Source organism: Perognathus longimembris, chromosome 9, assembly GCF_023159225.1.
Source record: "Perognathus longimembris pacificus isolate PPM17 chromosome 9, ASM2315922v1, whole genome shotgun sequence".
In the NCBI taxonomy this organism is placed as follows: Eukaryota; Metazoa; Chordata; class Mammalia; order Rodentia; family Heteromyidae; genus Perognathus; species Perognathus longimembris.
The window spans coordinates 20,126,568-20,148,661 of NC_063169.1; the positions used below are offsets into that span (position 1 = coordinate 20,126,568).

Here is a 22,094-nt window from a genome sequence, read left to right on the forward strand (position 1 = left end):
TGCAAATCCAGAATCTAATCAACATCAGACGAACTAACTAAAAGCAATTGGTTCAACAGGAAGCTGAATCAACACACCGCATGGACAGTTCATTCTGAGTGGATTTTGCACCAAGATGATAAACAGAATGTACCTACAGATCCCAATAATTATTCCCCAAACTCCCACAATCAACTGCCTTATCTCTCTTTTATAAAACATCTGTTTTCACTCAATTCCAAATTGTAAAGGTTTACATTTTCATCAGCTTTATTATTCTTTGACTATCTTCTTTCAGAAAAAGCTGAGGTTAACTGTGTGTATGATATATACATATATATTTATATAATGTATGGTATTTCTATTTTAAAATAAAACTTAGCCTGAAAGTTATTTTAACAGCACCAAAAGGAGATGAGAGAAAAAATTAAAATAAGATTTCATACACACTTGAAGCATAGTATATCTGATAAAAAGTGTTAGTACGATTACTTTTTCTTGTTTCATAGTAGAAATAAATCAGTTGAAGTAAACGAATAAAATGCAGACTACCTCTATCCAATGTCATGACTACAGTGAACCATTAGCACAACGATAAAAATAGTAGTCACCTGACTCAGAAATGTTAATTTCTCTGAGTCAAATAACTCAGAGACAGGAATGGGATTCTATATATAAAGAAAGAAATATTGACCACATTTACTCTTGAATCGTAATTCCCCTCCAATTACAAAATGAATTATATTTTTAGTGAATGTGCTCAGTTTTAAAAGGAAATTGTGAAGCCATTGTATCTAAATATCCACACAGTCCTTGTTGCTCATCAGGTCCCATCCCAGAGCACCTTAAAATCAGCCTTCCATTTATTCCACCATGTGAAGCTTTGAAAACAACATATGTATAGCTGTTTATTGTCAGCCAGCAATTAATGCTTATCGAAGGTCCACCAAGTGTGAGCTTCTATAACAGGATGTCTATAAAATGTCAGATTGACTGCTTTATTTGGCTTTGCTGAATGTCAAGGCCATCATTAATGGTACTATCTCTTTTTTCTGGCTAAATTGAAAAGCTATGTCTTGAGGCCTCTTCCTGGCAGATACTAACTGATAAATCATCAAATACAAGTTGTACAATGCCAAAGTCTACTCAGTAACAATAGTTAGTTATAATTTTGATGAGAAATTCAGCATATTTTCAACTCTGGGTAGTTTTTTTGTCCACTTCTAGAGTTCCTGACAACCATGGATTTTGTAGATTCTTCTTTAAAAACCATTCTATTAGCATATAGTTGCTGTACAAAGAGAGCACTGTGAGATTTTCATGTATGTATACAACCTTCCCCAAGTTCACCCTCTCTGATTGTCCCTTTCCCCTTCTTTTACAGGATATAATCAAAATTCTTCTACACTAAGAATCTAAGAAATTCTAGGTTGGGAACTGAGTACAGTCATCATTCTGAATTTTAACTTACTCTCAGCATCAACTACACTGTATTTTTATATGCAGGAGTGAGACAAAGATGTACCCTCCTATCTCTGCACCCTTTGTTTCTCACTCTAATATCAGATATTATTCAGGGAAATCTGTATAAAAATGCTTTAACAAAGATCATTTTACTTGCAAAAGCTGCAACATAGAGCAATTTTGGTCTGTTTTATGTTTATAATTGTATCTGTACTTTCTTTTTTTTTTTTTTTTTTTTTTGGCCAGTCGTGGGCCTTGGACTCAGGGCCTGAGCACTGTCCCTGGCTTCTTCCTGCTCAAGGCTAGCACTCTGCCACTTGAGCCACAGCGCCGCTTCTGGCCGTTTTCTGTATATGTAGTGTTGGGGAATCGAACCTAGGGCCTTGTGTATCCGAGGCAGGCACTCTTGCCACTAGGCTATATCCCCAGCCCTATAATTGTATCTGTACTTTCAAAGGTCTTGTCACTACTGAATAAATATGGCCAAAATATCCCACAGGTAAAATATTTGCTTATCAGGTCTATGTCTTTAAAAGTTTTTTGAAAGCTCAATATTGGGGGTTTTTGTTTGTTTTTGTGGGAGTCCTGGGGCTTGAATTAAAAGCCTGGGTGCTATCCCTGAACACTTTTGCTCAAGGTTAGCATTCTACCACTTGAGCCACAGCTTCACTATTGGCTCTTTGGTGGGTAAATAGAGACGAGTCTTACAAACTTCCCTGCTAGGGCTAGCTCTGAACCCCAATCTTCAGATCTCAGCCTCCTTAGGACTACAGATGTGGGTTGCCAGTACCTGGCTTCCAAATGTTGGCTTTTTTTGTCTTTAGAATTTTTTTCCTTTATTGTCAAAGTGAAGTACATAGGGGTTACAGTTTTATACGTAAGGCAATTAGTACATTTCTTATCCAACTTGTTACTTCCTCCCTCATTCCCCGCCCCTGCCTCCACCTCCCCTTTCCCTCTCCCCCCATGAGTTGTACAGTTGGTTTACACCAAATGGTTTTGCATTTGGAATGGGTTGTCTTTTTATCATTTGTCTCTCTATTTTGGTATTCCTTTTCCCTACCCTAGTTCTAATACACATATATACAGTATACTGGGTACTAAAATCAGATACACTGATAGTGAGGTACAACCACAGGAAGGGAATACAAGAGAAAAAGAGAAAAAAAAAAGGGCATGGTTTGACATGGTATGTTGAAAATAATTACAACACTGTTACCCCTCTGTACATCACTTTGACAATAAATAAATCTATTTTAAAAAGAAAATAATTACAACAATGATAAAACACTTGTCTCCATAGTATGGAGTTTATTTCACTTAGCATCATCTTATGTGTTCATAAGGGCACAGACATTGGGCTATTATGATCTTCTGCTATGACTAGCCTAATCATGTACTAATTATTCCCTATGAGGGAAACCATAGAGTCCATGTTTCTTTGGGTCTGGCTCACTTCACTTAGTATGATTTTTTCCAAGTCCTTCCATTTCCTTCCGAATGGGGCAATGTCATTCTTTCTGATAGAGGCATAAAATTTCATTGTGTATATGTACCACATTTTCCTGATCCACTCTTCTACTGAGGCGCATCTGGGTTGGTTTCATATATTTGCAATAACAAATTGTACTGCAATGAATATTGTTGTGTTGGTGGCTTTAGTGTGTTCTTGCTTGTAATCTTTTGGGTAGATGTCCAAAAGTGGGGCTACTGGGTTGTAGGGAGCTCTCTGTTTAGCCTTCTGAGGAATCTCCATACCACCTTCCAGACTGCTTGAACAAGTTTACATTCCCACCAACAATGTAGTAGAGTTCCCTTTTGGCTACATCCCCTCCAGCATTTGTTATTATTAGTTTTCCTGATATTGTACATTCTTACTGGGGTGAGGTGGAATCTTAATGTTGTTCTGATTTGCATTTCTTTTATGGCCAGTGATACAGAGCACTTCTTCATGTGTCTCTTGGCCATTCTCATTTTGTCTTCAGGAAAATCTCCTTTTAGGTCCTTAGCCCACTTGTTGAGGGGGCTGTTGGTTCTTTGAGGATTTGTTTTAGAGAAATTTCATTTTTTGAGTTCTGTATATATTTTAGATATGAGGCCTTTGTCCGGTGTATGGCTGGTAAATGTGGGCTTTCTATTTATCTTGCAATCTATGCCCTTTGCCCTGAGGAAGCTGCAGTTTGATGCAGTCCCATTTGTCCAACCTTTCTTTGATTTGTTGCTTTTCTGGGCCTTTATTAAGGAAGTTTCCTCCTGTGCCAAGGTACCCAAGTGTTTCTCCTATTTCTTCTTGTAGTGTTTCCAGGGTATCTGATTTTACTTCAAGGTCTTTGATCAATTTGATTTTGGTGCAGGGTGATATATAAGGATCTAGTTTTAATTTGTTACAGGTGTTGAACCAGTTTTGCCAGCACCATTTTTTGAAAAGGCTGTCTTTCTTCCATCCTATTTTTTAGCTCCTTTATCAAAGATTAAGTAGCCATAGGTCTGCGGGTTCATTTCTGGGTTTCAGTTCTGTTCCAGGCCTGTTCTTGTGCCAATACCAAGCTGTTTTTATTACTATAGCTTTGTAATACAGCTTGAAGTTTGGTATTCCTCCAGCACTGTTCTTTCTACTTAGGATTGTTTTTGCTATTTTCAGTCTTTTATTGTTCCATATAAATTTCTGGATTACTACCTCTATTTCATTATAGAATTGTGTTGAGATATTGATGAGTATTGTGTTGAATTTGTAGATAGCCTTTGGCAATATTGCCATTTTGACAATGTTAATCCTCCCAATCCAGGAGCATGGGAGGTTTTTCCATTTCCTTAGTTTGGCCTTAATTTTCTTTAAAGAAAAATGCATTTTTTGTCAGTCCTGGGGCTTGAACTCAGGGCTTGAGCACTGTCCCTGGCATCCTTTTGCGTAAGGCTAGCACTCTACCACTTGAGCCACAGCACCACTTCCTAGAATTTTTTGTTTTAGTTATAACAGTAGTACCTTGATACTGAACCTCTACATGAGTCTTAGCCTTTATCATTGTCACCAAAAGCCAACTAAAAAGACAAAACTGAAATATTTCTTTTATGTTGTGGTGCTGAGTACAATAAAATAACAACAGTAAAATGTTTTACACATCAGAATTGTTCTATTTTTCTGATGATTTGTTTTGAAATAAAAGGACCCACTTAGTTTTCAAATAATGGACCTTTCTATGGTTAATTCCTCTTCAAGTCTGAGACTTCAGATTGGTTCCCATTTTCAAGTGTCATCTATCAGGCCAAGTCTACATAGATGATAGGAAAGCTACATGTTAAAATTCACAGAAAATTCACATCAGTTAATGATTAGTACAATGTCTTCAATAATTTCTTTGTTGCTATGATAAAGCTAAATTGAGTGTCTTAAAACAACACACATGTATCTTACAGTTCTGAAAGTCTGAGTTGAGAATAGTTTCACTGATTAAACTCAAGATGTCATCGAGAGACAAGATATAAAAAGACAAACCAGTGTAACAGCAATATTTACAAAACTATATAGTATAAACTAACTGTACAACTCATGGTGGGAGAGGGAACTGGAGAGGGGAGAGTTGGGGGAAAATGAGGGAGGAGGTAACAATTTGGATAAGAAATGTACTCACTGCCTTATGTATGAAACTGTAACCACTCTGTACTTCACTTTTTTTGCAAGTTCTGGGGCTTGGACTCAGGGCCTGAGCACTGTCCCTGGCTTCTTTTTCTCAAGGCTAGCACTCTATCACTTGAGCCACAGCGCCACTTCCAGCTTTTTCTGTACCTGTGGTGCTGAGGAATCGAACCCAGGGCTTCATGTACACGAGGCAAGCACTCTTACCACTAGGCCATATTCCCAGCCAGATAAATAAAGAATTTTTTTAAGATAGCAAAAAACCCCTCAAGGCGTCAGAAGTTTGTCTTTCTTTTAGTGACTCTAAGAGAAATCTTCTTGTTTGCTTCTAGAGGGTCATTTGCTCCATATTGTTTTCCTTCAAAGCCAGCAATCATATCACTCCAACAACTGCTGCTCCTTCTCTAACTCCCTCCTCCCATCTTTAAGGCCCCAATGATTACACTGGGTAAGCTCTATGAATCCAGGATAATCTTTCTATGCCAAAGTCTTTAACAATCTCAGGCTACAGAGATTAGGACATGAACAGCTTTGGGGGAAATGACACTGTTCAAAATGCTTAATAACTCAGGGCAACCTTGAACAGAATGTTTTTTGGATTCTGTACCATTTCAGGTAATGAAATGTTTATGGGAGTATGGAGCCATCAAGAGTTATTGGAAGATAAAACAAAGTAAACATTACAAATTCACATTGTAATGAAGCTATGGAAAAAATACACAATAAGTGCTAACTTTCCTTTTGTATTCAAGGTATGTAGACTGACTAACAATTATTATTTACTTAGTAAGAAATTTTTCATTTTTTCTGGCCTGTCTGCACAATCAATATCTTTCCCATTAACAAGTTTCAAATAAGCTTAACATTTATATCAGTAGGGGATTGGTTTACACTGACTCTTATGCAAAGTTTGAAATAAAAGGTGGCTCTGAACATATTTATTTTGCATACTTTAGTAAACTGGAGTTTTAGATAAATGTATATAAGTTCAAAGACTGTAGCAATAAAAGTCAATGTTTTTTTTTACAGCTTAAGAATTTTCACTGCCCTTTTAAAATAATGAATGTTTTATGCGTTACAAAAAAAGACACAAATTACTTTGTATTTGAGTCTTGATATTTGCTTGTACCACATATAGACATTGTGCTGAGTAATTAGAAACTGTTATCATTACTATGAACTTTGTGTCATTCCACCACTAGGACATATTTTGCTGTGTTTGTTAGGCTATTTATCACAAAGTCTCTTGAAAACTGATTTTGCCTAAAATGTGTAGATAAAATTCCTATTACCTTCAGCTATCATGTGTTGCACCATAAAGAAAAACATGTCCCCTATTCTTAAAAAAATACCCCAGCAATTTTATTATGTTACCTCAACTCTGACCTAATGAAATTTCATGTGGGCTTGGCTAGACAAGAGATAAATGGCTTAGTAATGAAATCATGTCATATACGGAAAATACATCATGGCCCTCTGCTCCCTCTTCTGAATCCTACTGATGAGAATGGCATTCCACTGAGAATCAACAACTAGCAGTCAAGTGTCCTTTTGAGTCAACTGTTGATGGTCCAAGAAATACTTTTACACATCCATTGACAGTTTCCAGTAAGCAGTGCTGACTTTGTTCCTACAAGCTATCTAGGCATGCTTTGGAAAAGGCTTGGTAAGATGAATGACTATCTTGCTATGGGGAAACAAAAACTTAGAAATACAGAGGAGTGAGTTTTTTTTTTTTATTCTAAGGTCTTTCATTTGATCTAAAAATAATTGAAACTTTGTTCCTCACATAGCAAGGTCTGTCTTTAGAAAAGCACTTATGTGGTTCTTTCTTCACTCATGACATGCACAATAAAAATCCAAGAGAAAATGAAGGATAAATTGTATGTCTAAGAAAACAGGAGATGTCTAATCAGAAATAACTAAAGGGACCATTATTTCTGGGTTTGCTTGTGGGAGTGTTTCTGCATGAGACTTACAGTGTAATTGGTAGACTGAGTAAATTTCTTTCCTTAATGGGGGTGTGCATCATTTAATCGGTCAGAGATCTGAATAGAATAAAAAGTAGAGTAATAACAAATTCTTTCTGTCTGGAATATTGGCTTTGTGCCTTTAGCCTCAGATGTGGATTGACACATATACCACTGGCTTTATGAGTTCCCAGGCCTTCAAACTTGCTTTAGAACTTGCCACTAGTTCTCCTATGTCTCCAACTTGTTTCTGTAGATCCAAGATTTTTCAACCTCCATAATCACCTAAATGCCAATTCCTTACAGTCTATCTATCTATCTATCTATCTATCTATCTATCTATCTATCTATCTATCTAATCACCTATTGATTCTGTTTCTTTGGAGAACATAGATGGGTACAGTGCCATGTTTATTTTTCTGTTTTGCAACAGTACCAGTACAATAGCCTGTATGTGCAGTTTCCCATAGTGCCATCTGGGTGCATGGCTATGCTAAGGGACAAACCTGTCAAATCATTTTTAGATGCAGCTCTGCAGTTAAATTACCCACTCCTGCTATTCTTAGAATCAATCCACTTTGGAACTGAGACCTGATTGACCACTGGCTAAGTATATTAAAGCTATCAACTCCTCAAATGGATATATTTCACTTTCACATCCTCTTTGTTAAATGTTAAAAAAAATCCATCATGGTAAGGTCATTTCCCATGAAAACACTAAAACAGTTATTACAACATTGTGAGCTAACTGCAATATTTTTTCCTTCATTAAAAACCTTAATTGATCTTTTACCATGACTAGCCTAATCATGTACCAATTATTCTCTATGAGGGAAACCATAGGGTTTATGTTTCTTTGGGTAGGGTCACTTCACTTAATATGATTTTTTCCAAGTCCTTCCATTTCCTTATGAATGGGGCAGTGTCATTCCTTCCGACGAAGGCATAGAATTCCATTTTCCTGATCCTAGTGAGGGACATCTAGGTTGGTTCCATGTTTTAGCAATGACAAGTTGTTCTGTGATGAACATAGTTGTATTGGTGGCTTTAGTGTGCTCTTGCTTGTAATCTTTTGGGTAGATGCCCGAAAGTGGGGCTGTTGGGTCGTAGGGAAGCTCTATATTTAGCCTTCTTAGGAATTTCCACACTGTTTTCCAGAGTGGTTGAACAAGTTTGCATTCCCATCATAGCTACACCCTTATGATCACATAAGATGATGCCACGTGAAATAAACTCCACATTATGGAAACAAGAGTTATACCACTATTGTAATTATTATCAACATGCTATGTGAAACCATACCTTTTGTATTTTTAATTTTTTTCTTGTCTGTTTGTTTGATTGTTTAGTTTTGTTTCCCTTGTATTCCCTTTCTGTGGGCTTGTATTCCTTTTCTGTGGTTACAACCACACTATATCTCACCCGAATACCTTGGATGCTGTTTAAAAGGTATTAGAAGTGGGGAAGGAAAAGGGAATATCAAAATTGAGAGACAGGGCTGGGAATATGGCCTAGTGGCAAGAGTGCTTGCCTCAAAATTGAGAAACAAAGGACACAAAGACAAACTATTCCAAAAGCAATAATTACAAAACTATTTGGTGTAAATCAACTGCACAACTTTTTTGGGGGGGAGGAGAGGGAAAGGGAAGGGGGAGGGGGAAAATGAGGGAGGAGTCAACAAGTTGAACAAGAAATGTACTCACTACCTTACACATGAATCTGTAACCCCTCTGTACCACATTTTGAAAATAAAGAAAAAGTTTATTTTAAAAAACCTTAATTGATATATTTTATATTTCAGATCAGTTTTAGGTTCACCAAAAAAACTGAGAAGAAAGGTAATTCCACATAGCCTTGACATCTCCCTGAGGATAGCTCCCTGTACTATCAACATGCACTACCACGAGGACAAAAATTGATAAACCAACATTTATGCATCATTGTCAAAGAAAGTCTATAGTTTACATTAGAGTTCTCTGTTGGTACTGCACATTTTATGGGTATTGACAAATATGTGATGATTGTATCCACCACTGCAGTACAATCTGGAATAGTTTCACTACCCTTTCTTTTCTCCAAGCTTCTGGAAACCACTGGACTTTTTATTATCTCCATAGTCTTTAATTTCCCAGACTGTCACTTAGTTGGAATCATTCAGCATGTGATCTTTTCCATATGGTTTCTTTCACTTGATGCTCCGCATTCAAGTGTTAACCACATCTTTTCATGGCTTAGTAGCTCGTTTATTTTCATTACTGAGTAATATTCCATGGTATGGATATACCATAGTTTACCTATTCAGAGAATAAAGGGCTTTATGATAGTTCCATATTCCATATATGTCAAGTCATGTGAAATGTGCTCAAGTGAGGAGAATGAAAAAATAAGGCCAAAAAAATCAATGGTGAACATTCCCAAAACTAATATTGAGAATTATTAGAGTCCATGTTTCTTTGGATCTGGCTCACATCACTTAGTATAATTTTTTCCAAGTCCTTCCATTTCCGTATGAATGGGGCAATGTCATTCTTTCTGATAGAGGCATAAAATTCCATTATGTGTATGTACCACATTTTCCTGATCCATTCTTCTACTGATGGGCATCTGGGTTGGTTCCATATTTTAGCTATGACAAATTGTGCTGCGATGAACATTGTTGTGCTGGTGACTTTAGTGAGTTCTTGTTTGTGCAAGAGCCTAACAGCTATGCCCTTATGAATGCATAAGATGATGCTAAGTGAAATGAACTCCATATGTTACGGAAGTGACTGTTATATCACTGTTGTAATTACTTTCAACATGCCATGTGAAACCGTAGCTTCTATTGTTGATGATGCTCTTGTGTCCCCTTCCTGTGGTTGTACCCACACTATCATTGTATCTTATCTGAGTACACTGGATACTGTATATACGTGTATTAGAACTAGGAAAGTGAAAGGACATATCAAAATCGAGAGACAAAGGATAAAAAGACAAATGACTCCAAAAGCAATACTTGCAACACCATTTGGTGTAAACCAACTGAACAACTCATGGGGGGAGAGGGAAAAAGGGGAGGGTGGAGGGAGGAATGAGGGAGGAGGTAACAAACAGTACAAGAAATGTACCCAAGGCCTAACGTATGAAACTGTAACCTCTCTGTACATCCCTTTGACAATAAATTTTTTAAAAGAATTATTAGAAAAAATTCTTGAGAGTTTCATTTGATGTCTACAACTTGGCAGAAAGTATTTTTAATAGAAATTGTAGTTGTACCATATATGATCTAACAATGAAGTTATAAAATGTCTAAAATAGAAACATGTGTTTATCCCCATTCTGTAATATCTGTATTATGTAGGCTGTTAGTGAACTGCTTCTTAGAGTCCAATGTAAGGTAAGAAACTGTGTTAGCCAGCTACTATAAGAAATACGTGAGATAGGTAACACATCATGAGCAGGGAACAGAGTAGAGGATAAAGCCAGTACTTCATAATTCCTTTTAAGGTCACCACTGTAGTGACCTGAAGTCTTCCCATAAGGCCTCACCGTTTAAAGTTTGCACTATAGAGGAAGAGTGTTTACGGGTCTTTGGGGGACACTCATACTCTCAACTGTAGCAGAATCCTTCATCAGAACACAGCTGAGCTCCAATACATTTTGATTTGAGAAAATTTTCCATAAAAATTAATCTACAGAAGCAACATAGTGTGTGATGATGTAGCTGAATTGCATCCTACAGGTCATTAGCGTAGATTGGTTGCAAGCATTTCACGGATTAGCGCTGATCTGTGGACCACAGTTTCAGTAACAGGAATAAAGAGTTTCACATGATCAGCCTTTAAAGTTCAGCTTTCTTTTACAGAAATCTGTGGACACTCCCTTGTTGAAGTGTCTTTGATATTCCACATACTATATCAGTCTCTTGAAACTCTCTGATTTTTTTTTTTTTTTGCCAGTCCTGGGCCTTGGACTCAGGGCCTGAGCACCGTCCCTGGCTTCTTCCCGCTCAAGGCTAGCACTCTGCCACTTGAGCCACAGCGCCGCTTCTGGCCATTTTCTGTATATGTGGTGCTGGGGAATCGAACCTAGGGCCTCGTGTATCCGAGGCAGGCACTCTTGCCACTAGGCCATATCCCCAGCCCCGAAACTCTCTGATTTTGATTAAACCTTATGCCATACTTCTAGTCATACATTTTTGACTCTTCTTTCTTTGTCCCTTCCACTATCGTCTTACCCTTGTTCCATTTCTGCTATCTAAGTAAAGTATCATTTACGTTCTGATTCAGACATCTTTCCAAATTCTGTTCTTTCCAGCAACATGTTCTATCTTATATATTCCTGAGACCTTCATCCCTCTGTGAAGAAGCTGCGACACACAACTTCCTCAGCCCTTGTGACAACCAGATCAAATGTTTTTTGCTGTTGTTGGTGGTGGTGATTACGGGGCTTGAACTCAGGGTCTGGGCACTGTCCCTGAGCCTCTTTGTACTCAAGGCTAGTGCTCTACCACTTGAGCCATAGTGCCACTTTTGGTTTTTGAATAGTTAATTGGAGACAAGAGTCTCATAGGAACTTTTCTGCTTGGGTTGACTTTGAACCAGGATCCTCAGATCTCAACCTCCCGAGTAGCTAGGATTGCAGGCATGAGCCACTGGCCCAGTCCAGACCAAATGTTTCTATGTGGTAAATGCTCAGTTGCTGTTTTTATTGGATAAGGGTTACTTCATTACTTTTTGTTTGTTCTTTTACTGAAATTGAGTTTTGGTGTTGCTTTCAGCTAAAATTTAACTTTTGAAGACTGTCTTAATTAGATGTACAATACTCTAACAGAACATGAGTAAATCTGAATTCTTGCATTGAATGCAATGACTGATCTGAAGGAAGGTGTGGCATGCATGACTGAAGTCACTAAAAAGTCTTTTAGTATTCAAATAGCATTTGACTATTCAGGGGTACATTTGTTTTTTATTATTTGTTTTATTTTTAAGTTAAAAGATAGTTCACTGTAAAGCATGTTGGAGGTTCAAGGAAGGGGTGAAGGTTGAGGAGAAGGCTAGGAATACAGACAGGAGGCTTAAGGATTGGGGACAGAAGAAAAATAACCATCAACATTATGATGCTTATCCTTAATGTAATAAACACCATGTGTCTGTACATTTGATTTCTGAGGTTCAGAAATGTTAAGGAAGAGTCTAAAAAATGACTGACTAGAAGATAGCATGATGTTTCTATTTATATATTAATGCAATCAATGCTATTACTGTCATGTCTTTACAGGATAGTTTCTTACAAAGCAAGACAGCCTAATTGTTTCCAACAGATAGGATACATATATCAGATGCTCTTGGAGAGAAGTTCTGAGAAGGCATTGGTGAGTGCTCCATATAACAGGAAGAATGAAGACAGATCTATGCTGTGCCCGACCCTGCAGTGGGCTATAAGGATGCAAAGACTAGAAGACTAACCAGGCCCTTCGTTTCACCCTTCTAGGAAAGATAAAAGATGTATATTTACCCTCACAGCCTTCATCTATTGCTGCAACAATGATGCTGCTTCCTTTAAAGTGCTTGTGGTCGGTCAGTATAAACCATGTTCATTCCTACTCCTCCTGGCAGTTATATCACAGGCCTGCTGTCTCTCTTTGCTTTCAAACTCAGTGCACATACACATGATAAGATTTTGAGGGCTCAGGTCTCTTTCTTGCCTGTCTTTCTTTCTCTTTTTCTTTGTTTTGCAGTCCTGGGACTTGAACTCAGGGTCTCATGCTTGCTAGGCAGGCTTGAGCCACCTTTCAGCCCCTTTAAGTCTCAGTCTTAAGTCTTTCCCTCACCATCTGCCAAAAGTCCTGTTGATTCTGCTTTCTCCAAGCCTCTCCTCTCTTCTCCCTACATATTCATTCCCTCCATAGCACAGGCCATTATTAGTGTTTACGCAAACATGCAGGCCGCCCCCAGGATGCTATTTAAATTTGGACCTGTTTCTTTTCTTTTAAAATGAAGATGATATTAATTTCCACATTATAGGTTTCTTTAGAGGACAAAATGGAATGATTCACATAAAACATTTTAAATAAGGACTGTGGAGTATGGTAAATGCTCAATGGTAGTTACTACTGTTGTCATTGTTATTGATTGATAATACCAAAACCGGTAGGGAATTAAAAACAAGGCTTGATCTCAAAACATCATTCTGGATGCCAAGTCCCTAATACCAACCACTTTATATTACAACTGTTTCATTTGTCTGCATCTTTCAGTGTCTAGAGAATGGTAGGGATGTAACCAATGTCTACTGAATTGAAAGTTATTTATAATGTCATATTACACACTCATTTAATTGTCTCTTGTGCCATTTAATAAAATAATAGTTAGGGAAAATGATTACAAACACGCATGGAACATGGACTACTTAAAAATATTGTGGGCTTCATGTCCATTCTCAGATCTAAAAATTACATAGGCAGAAGCAAACTCGGGCTTTCAGTGGGAAAGATACACAAATATTTAACTTTCTGAAATGTCATATTTGAATCACTTTACTAACACATCTATGAAGTACTGTTAGATAGTCCAGACATCTGTTTCCTTGGCCAGAAAGTGTAGGCGTTTATGGAGATTTTAAGCAAGCATTAAACAACAGCTTCTAGAACCTCATAGGCAGTCTACATGGGGGCCTGAAACATGGGTGCTCCTGTGTGTTCTTTCTCTTTCTCACTCTTTCTCTCAAGGACTGAAGGCCACCAGGTCCCTGACTTCTACCATCCTCTGATTTAACATTTCTCAACTCAATGTGTTGAGAAGTCTGGAAATAACTTCACTAGCCCTCGGCTAGACAGTGTTCCTTTCTTAAGCTGTCACTGGAGGAGAGACTTCAGTGCATGGTACATAATTTTTAATTCTTTGAGCAAGACAAACAAAACATTTTAAGATTTCAGGAAAGGAAGATATTGTTATGAATTTAAGGAAGAGGAGGATGGGGATCAGGCTTCCTAAGGGACATCATTCTTGTTGTTAGCAGTAATTAGATATATAAGATATAGTAGATAAGAATGGATAAGATATAGTAGATGGAGAGCCAAGTAAAAGGTCACAGGTAGAAAGTTGAGAAGTGCAATTCCATGAGGTGGACCATACTGTGCTTGGAAAACAGTGTTGCCTTAATATTGAATGAATAGATGGAGGAACAAAGATGTGATTCATTGATGATGATCTGGGGTAAGGCTACTTCAGGAGTCTGGTGTCCAGACAGTGCGGCTCTATGGAGCATCTGAGCAGGGAGTGACACTTTATCACACTGAGCAGGGAGTGACATGTAACCACACAGTCTACAATACAGTTAAGAAAGGAACAGCTTAGAAGAGGAGAAACATGAGATGTTGACTGGAATGTTCTAACCAACAAGGAAAGGAGTTCCAACATACTGTTTGGCAACAAACACACAAACAAACAAAAACAACACACTGGGATATGATAAATTATACAGTTCTCTAGGCATTCACACAGAGTGAGACCTGAGGAGGATATTTTTAGGAGAGGATCATGAAGACACAATAGTTATGTGCATCTGATCATACAAAATAATATTTATCCAAATGAACTCTAAGAAATGGAAACAAGAGAGTTTTGTTTCCTTTGTTGCTGTTTTTGCTTTATTTTCCTTTTGCCTTGTTTGTTTATCTGTTTGGGTGAGGGGGGAACAAAAGCAACACACTGGGACCTGAGAGAGATTGATGGTCATCAGTTTACAGATGAAATAACGTACACACAGAGAATCAGAAGACCTGCCTTTTTTCCACACTATAGTTGGTAAAGTGTATGAACAACCTAGAAAACACTGAAGTAGAACCCACTCTTTGCTGAGCACAGTGGAAGCCACCAGTGAACAGACAGTCCCTGAGCCGCACTGAAACTCAGATATCACTCCTAAGTTGGTCCATTTGTTTCCACCACAGCTTTCCATTTTTATGAAAGAACTCCGAGCTCTGACTCAGTTATGGCATTTGCTAATGCTCTATGGTGCTCACATTGCTGAAAGGATGCCTAAAATTTTAATTTTTCAAAGAAGTCACTTCTTCTTGACTCAGTCTTGTGTTTTTATATTTTCTTTTAAAACGACAATGATCACAGAAACCCATTCATTATTCATATTTTAAGCAAGGAAAAGCTGGTGTTAGCTCTCAGACCAACATAAAGGAATAGAACATCAAAGCCTAAGTTTTTCACCACTGCAGTTTCACCTTTTCTGTATCGGAACAAGAAACTTCAGCTTGAAAATAATCTGCCAGATATCAGAGTACAGAGTATGAAAGCACTTCACTTATATCAAAGTAATTACCTTCAAAGGATCACACTAGAAGGAAAATAAATCTTGGAATGATTTGCCTATTTTCAGTATTCACAATACTAAGAAATAAAATATAACACATAGAATTCTACAGTAATAAGAAAACATTTCTTCATTCAATTAATAGGTATTATTGAATATTTGCAAAACATCAGACAATCATATAATAATAATAAAAACAGAAATGACTGAAACAGGACCATTTTAAATGGTTCAATGGTAGAGCATAAGATGCAAGAAAAATAACACTTATTAGCCAAGGGCATGGTGGCTATTAGAAGAACATTCCCTATGGATCTCTTGCATTTCTGCCTACATTGTAAATGAAATCATGGCTATCCTTTGTCCTGAATTCTTTTTTCAAGGATATTTGTATAGCTAACAGCCTCGGAAAACAAAATAGTATCCGAGTTTGGGGAAAAAAAAGATCAGATTTGCTTTCAATTTTGGATGATAGAGTATTTTTTTTTTTTTTTACAGAGTAAAGGGTAGAAACACTTAATGTCCAAGACAATAATTCTTCCCTCAAGAGCAAGGGGAAGATGTTTACTACCCATTATAAAATGGTATTTTCCCTAAGTTCCATGGTCCTCTCCTGTGATGCAGTCCACCCCACAGTAAGACAACTTGCCTTTCTTCCTGTCTTCTTGTGGGAACTTGGGCTCAGGATAGTGGCTCAAATATGCTGCTTTTATGAGCAATGAACTGTTCTGACTTAGGAGTCTCATGTCTTCTACCAACATCTGTGAAACTATAATAGGTTAAAATATTTAACTAGAGCAAAATATCAGATTCTTGATAGGTCTTTTAAGTAGAGAATGTACTAGGAACGTACATTAGGAAAGCAATGAACTTCCTTTTAAAATTTAGTTCTTTTATTATCTTAAAAAACACAAAGTTTTGTTTTGTTTTGTTTTTTGTTTTAGTGCTGGTCCTGGGATTTGAAATCAGAGAGTAGGCACTGTCCCTGAACTTTTGTGCTCAAGGCTAGCATTCTACCACTTGAGCCACAGCTCCACTTCTGGCTAATTTGGGGCAGTTAATTGGAGATAAGAATCTCATGGCCTTTCCTGTCAAGGCTGATTTTGAACTGTAATCTTCAGATGTCAGCCTCCCAAGTATCTATAATTATAGGAGCCACTGGCCCCAGCATACATGTCAGTTTATGAATGAAATGCATCTTGAGGAATAAACGTTCAATGTTGTTGGTCTAGGAAAGAACAACACTGCCCTCTGTCAACATCCACAAAACAGGAGGCTGCCATCTAAATGGCTTATAGCTGAGTGGGATGTTGGGAAGCAGAGTCATCCTCAGTGTACTGGAAGCCTAAGAAACACAAGCTACCTCAACTTACCCGGAAATAGTCACTGCATGCTGCTAGGACTGCCTTGTGTGCATGGAATTTCTGTTCTTCGGCAATCAGGGTGACATCGCAGAGAATGCCATCGCTCCTCTGCTGATTCAGCGCTGCCAGGACGCTGTCATTGTGAGATTCTGAGTGGCAGAGCCGCTGGCCTGTCAGCATCTCTTGAATACTGCAAAAGAGAGCAATTGAGTCGGCTGTCTTCCTTTCACAAGCCCTTTCCTGGGTGCTCTGTCACTCCTTCAACATAGACCAGGAAAATTAGATTCTAAGGCACTGTCTGAGCTTACTTGCATTTCCCCACCTTTTTCCTCTGCTAATCTCTTGTTTGCTTTTTCTTGGATTCTTTCCTTTGCTCTAATAGTGTATCTTTCTCTGCTAGAGCTCCTTTTTCCAAGTCTATGTGTTTGTATTTGTGTGTGTGTGTGTGTGTGTGAGAGAGAGAGAGAGAGAGAGAGGGAAAGAGAGACAGAGACAGAGACAGACAGAGACAGACAGAGTCAGAGAGACAGAAAGAGAGAGACAGAGACAGAGAGACAGAGACAGAGAGACAGAAAGAGAGAGAGACAGAGAGAGAGAAAGAGAGAGAGAGAGAGAGAGAGAGAGAGAGAGAGAGAGAGCACTTCCCACTTCAAGATTCCCTCCCTGACTCTGATTCTTTCTCTACCTTAATATACCAATATATTTTCCCAGGACATAATACTCTCAAGTAATACACAAAAACTAAGCATATACTGACTAGGGAAAACTTAGCTATAGGTGACCCTGCTCACGAAAGGCAATTAAACTAGCACCTTATTATTAAAAATAAGAAACCAGGCATCACAAGTTAAAATTAAAATATAAAAACCTTATCTTCATATCTATTGTGTGTTCTTTCAAACTCCTAGGAGAAACTTCAGAATTTCCTAAAATAGTTGTAAAATAATACGATAAACACAAATGCAAAGTGAATTTAGACAGCTATTGACAATTTCAGCTCGTATCAACAATATTTCTGGGTTACACTGGTTGATTAATGACAGTAAAAGCAACCCCCCAAAGAGAAGAAAGCCTTCAAGCCCTGGGTCTGGACAGTAGAATGTCTAAAAGCTGAGTAATGATACAATGAAAATAATTGCGTATTGCTATACTCAATCATTCAACTGCTGTTAGGGGATCCAGATCAACTCAGTCATGGTTACATTGATGGTTTATGAGATAGGGCTTAGCCTAGCCTGTGTGCTAGTTATAGTAAAGCACAAGTCACCTTGAAATTAAGCATGTGCTTCCCATGACATGCTAGATTGTAGTAAATAAGACACATTGGACATTTTTGACTGGGAAGCATCAAAATGATCATATAGAAAGTTCTGTGGGAAGTGGGAGTATTATTTTCAGTTAAAATGTGGCAGAGTTCTGAAATGGTTACTGACGCTGACATACTCAAGTGGCCTAGTTGTAGACAGACTTTTAAAATCAGCAATTGAAGGCAAGTTCAGAAGTGCACCTAATTTTCCTTTATAACTTTCTCTGTAGAGCCAAGAATGGAAATTCATTAGCATTACTCAAAGAAAAGAGTAACAGAAATATATTAGCTAAGGACAGCTTTACTACAGTCTGAAAAATCTTTCCTAAAAGAATATCATTTTATACATTTAACAAACAGTGCTTATTATGTTCAAGGAATTATTCTTTACAATTTATAATGATTAACTCATTTCATTGAGCAACAGTCTTGGGGGGCATTTATCTGTATTTTATAGAAAAGAAAATAAAAAATCTAAAATCAAGCATTTGGAAACATCATACTATGAGGAGAATGATGGAAGGGGTGTCATTGATCGAGATGCATTGTACTCAGAAACTGATATTTTTTAATTAAAACCCCTCTGTACACCTACTTAAAGATAACAAAATTAATTTAAAAAACTATAACCAAGAATATAATAATATGATGCCTCTTCTGCTTAAAAAGATGTGTTTTTTTGGAAAGGAGCACTCCAAAATGTACGCTTAAGTAGAGACAAACTACAAAAATTTCTCTAGTCCTAGCAGATCACAATAACTCAAGAGCTCTGCCCATATGAATTCATAAGATGATGCAAAGTGAAATGAACTTCAAGTTATGGAAACAAGTGGTATATCACTGTTGTAGTTATTTTCAACATGCCATGTGAAACCATGCCCTTCTTTTCTTTTCTTTCCATATACCCTTCCTGTGGTTTTACTCCTGATACCACTGTAACTGATTTTAATACATTGGATATTGTATATATGTGTACTGGAATTGGGAAAAGGAAAGGGAATACCAAAATCGAGAGACAAAGAACAAAAAGACAACTACCAATGCAGCAGTAATACTTACAAAACTATATGATGTAAACCAACTCTACAACTCATGTGGGAGAGGGAAATGGGGAGGGGGAGGGGGGGAAATGAGGGAGGAGGTAACAAGTTGGATAAGAAATGTACTCAGTGTCTTACGTATGAAACTGTAAACCCTCTGTACTTCACTTTGACAGTAAAAAGAAAAACATTTCTCTTAAAGTTGTAACTCTAAAATATTCAATCAATCTCAAAACAGTTAATGATATGATAATAGGAGATAAAAATAATAACTGTCCAGAATCATCTTTCAAAAACATTTATCTTGGTACTATGAGTAAATGCTTGGGGATAGAGAACTGATTTTATTACTATAAATTATTATTATAAATGTATTTGAAAGTGTTAAAACTTCTTTTCTTTCTCTCATGTATCAAATTAATACCACATCAATGTGTTTAAATTTTCATTTGTGGTCGAATATGAATATATTAAAATAATTGCCTTAAAATATGTCCTTACTGATTTTTAAAATGCAGGGCCACAATTCATGTTCTTACTATTGAGACTGAGTCACTATTGGTATTTCTAATATCTGTTGAGAATGAGTAAATATTGGTAGGGAACGAGCAACTATAAACTGAAATTTGGCAAGGAACGAAAGGCTACAATCGGAAACAATAGTGATGCTCTAATTTCCCTGGATCATTCAGCTTGGCTTGAAATATCCAAGCTCAAAGAACTAACAAGCTAAGTATTTAAGACAACACTTGGCACAACATCTCAAATATTTTGGAGCCAATATGTTAGGAATCCTTAAAAACAGAAACAAACATGCCAACATTTGGCAAGAAATAAAGGTCTATTAATCAGCAAGTTACTACTGAATTCTCAGAGTAACTCCCAATTCAATTCTCAGACTTAAGTATGTCAAAGGCCTTAACTTTCTAAATACTAAGGTCCAATGACCACAGAACACAGCTTAGAAGGCCAAAAGTTCATTTATAAACCAGGGAAAGGAATGAATGAAAAACTACAAGTATCATGCTTAAATAAAAGTTGCAAGAAGACACATAGTTATCATCATTTCCTTTAGAATCAATAATATATGTCAAACTAGCAAACTGGGTCTGCAAAACTAGAGGAATATCCCTTTACCAATTGGGAAACAAAGGAAAAAAAACTGTCATGTAGCTTCCTAAATTACTAAAAAATAAATACACAAAAGAGAAGGCTATCTTTCTTGAAGGAGTACAGACTTGAATACAATGTAAAATTGGGGAAAAAAATCTTCTATGGGAAAAATGATGCCACTTTGAATTTACAAGTAATGATGGCACAGTTGCTCACTGTAATCCTAGCTTGAGATCTGAGGATCATGTTCAAACCAGTATGGGCAGAAAAGTCTATAAACATTTATCTATGATTAAACACCAAAGAGCCACAAGTAGAGCCATAGCTCACATGGTAGAGTACTAGCCTTGAGCAAAAAAGTTGAAGGACCCTGTTCAGGCCCTGAGTTCCAACCCCAGAAATGGCCCAACAAATAAACAACAGCAGCAAAAAATCACACACAGTGCAGGAAGTGTCAATGCTTATTCAGTACAAGCCCAATACCCTCTTCTCTGAGGGCCTCAAGAAATGCTGCATCCCTTACAGGGACCACTTGTCCAAACTGAGATGTAGAGATTGGTGCTGGTGATTCACTCTAGGTACTCGGGGTTGAGATCTGAGGATCACAGTTTAAAGACAGTCTGTGAAGGACAGTCCTTGAGACTCTTACTTCCAATTAACAACCAAAATGCAGGAAGTGGTATTGTGGCACTTGTGTTAGAGCACCAGCCTTGAGTAAAAAAGCTAAGGGATAGCACCCAAGTTCAAGCCTCAGTACAAGCACATGTGCATACCACACACACAAACAAATTTAGATGTGCTCTTGATTGCATACTGGAAGACTGCATGATAGCACTTAGTTGTAGATTCTAAAGAAGTTGATCTCAAATAAGCTCAGAGTACATTTGTAGTTTCCAGAGGCAGGGAATATAGGGAAGGATGTGGGATGGGGAAAAGTTGAGAAATGAGGCTAACTTACAGCTAGAAATGAGAAAAAAGCTCTGGCATGCCATTGCACAGTAGGGTGGCCCCAGATAACAACAGTGTTATGTACATAGAGAAATGAGAAATGTTTGAGGAGATAAATGTGTTTAACCTGATCTAAATATTAAACAACATATACATGGACCAAAACATTATACACAACCCCAATAGTATGTAAATTTTTTTATATTTTTTTCCAAGTCCCCCATTCTTTTTAAAAAATTATAATGTCAAGATGATGTACAGAGGGGTTACAGTTACATAGGTAAGGTAGTGAGACTATTTCTTGTCAAACTGGTTACCTCCTCCCTCTCACCTTCCCTCCTCCCCAATCCCCCCCCCCCAGTTGTACCATTAATTTCCAACATATTGTCTTGTAACTATTGCTGTTGCATTGGTCCCACCATTTTGATGATCTCCTTCCCTTTCCTAATTCAGATAAATGCATATACAATACCCAGGGTACCAAAATTAAATACAGTGACAACAGAGGCTAAACCACAGGGAGGAAAAATGCAAGAAAAAAGAATTAGTTTCAAATAGCACATTAAAAATAACAACAACAATGAAAAAAACACTTGAAATATTTTATTGTTATTATAGAGGTGATATACAGAGGGGTTACACTTAATTTTCTATGTTTTTTTTTTCCCAATTACGAACAAAACTTTAAGGGGAATATGCATACTGGATGCTAAAGATGAAATAGAAAAGAACACAAACTATTAAAGTTTTTATTGATTGTGTGTTTAAATGATGATATCTTGGGCACACTGGGCTATCTGGAATATATTGCTAAAACTAATTTGATTAGATTACTTTTTATGGTTTGTTTAATGTGGCTACATTAGAATGAACACACACGCACACACACACACACACACACACACACACACACACACTTTCTACTATCTCTTTACACCTGAACCCAATAATGGCTTCAGGTGACCCAAT

At 37.3% G+C, this 22,094-nt stretch overlaps 1 protein-coding gene across 1 annotated transcript in view; it reads right to left on the minus strand.

Moving 5' to 3' along the window:
* Positions 1-22,094, minus strand: part of Klhl32 (kelch like family member 32) — a 195,627-nt gene that overhangs the window by 121,981 nt on the left and 51,552 nt on the right. Inside the window, exon 3 of the mRNA XM_048353802.1 lies at positions 16,728-16,908. Within this exon, the coding sequence (XP_048209759.1) occupies positions 16,728-16,908 (181 nt within the window). The remainder of the gene's footprint in view (positions 1-16,727; positions 16,909-22,094) is intronic.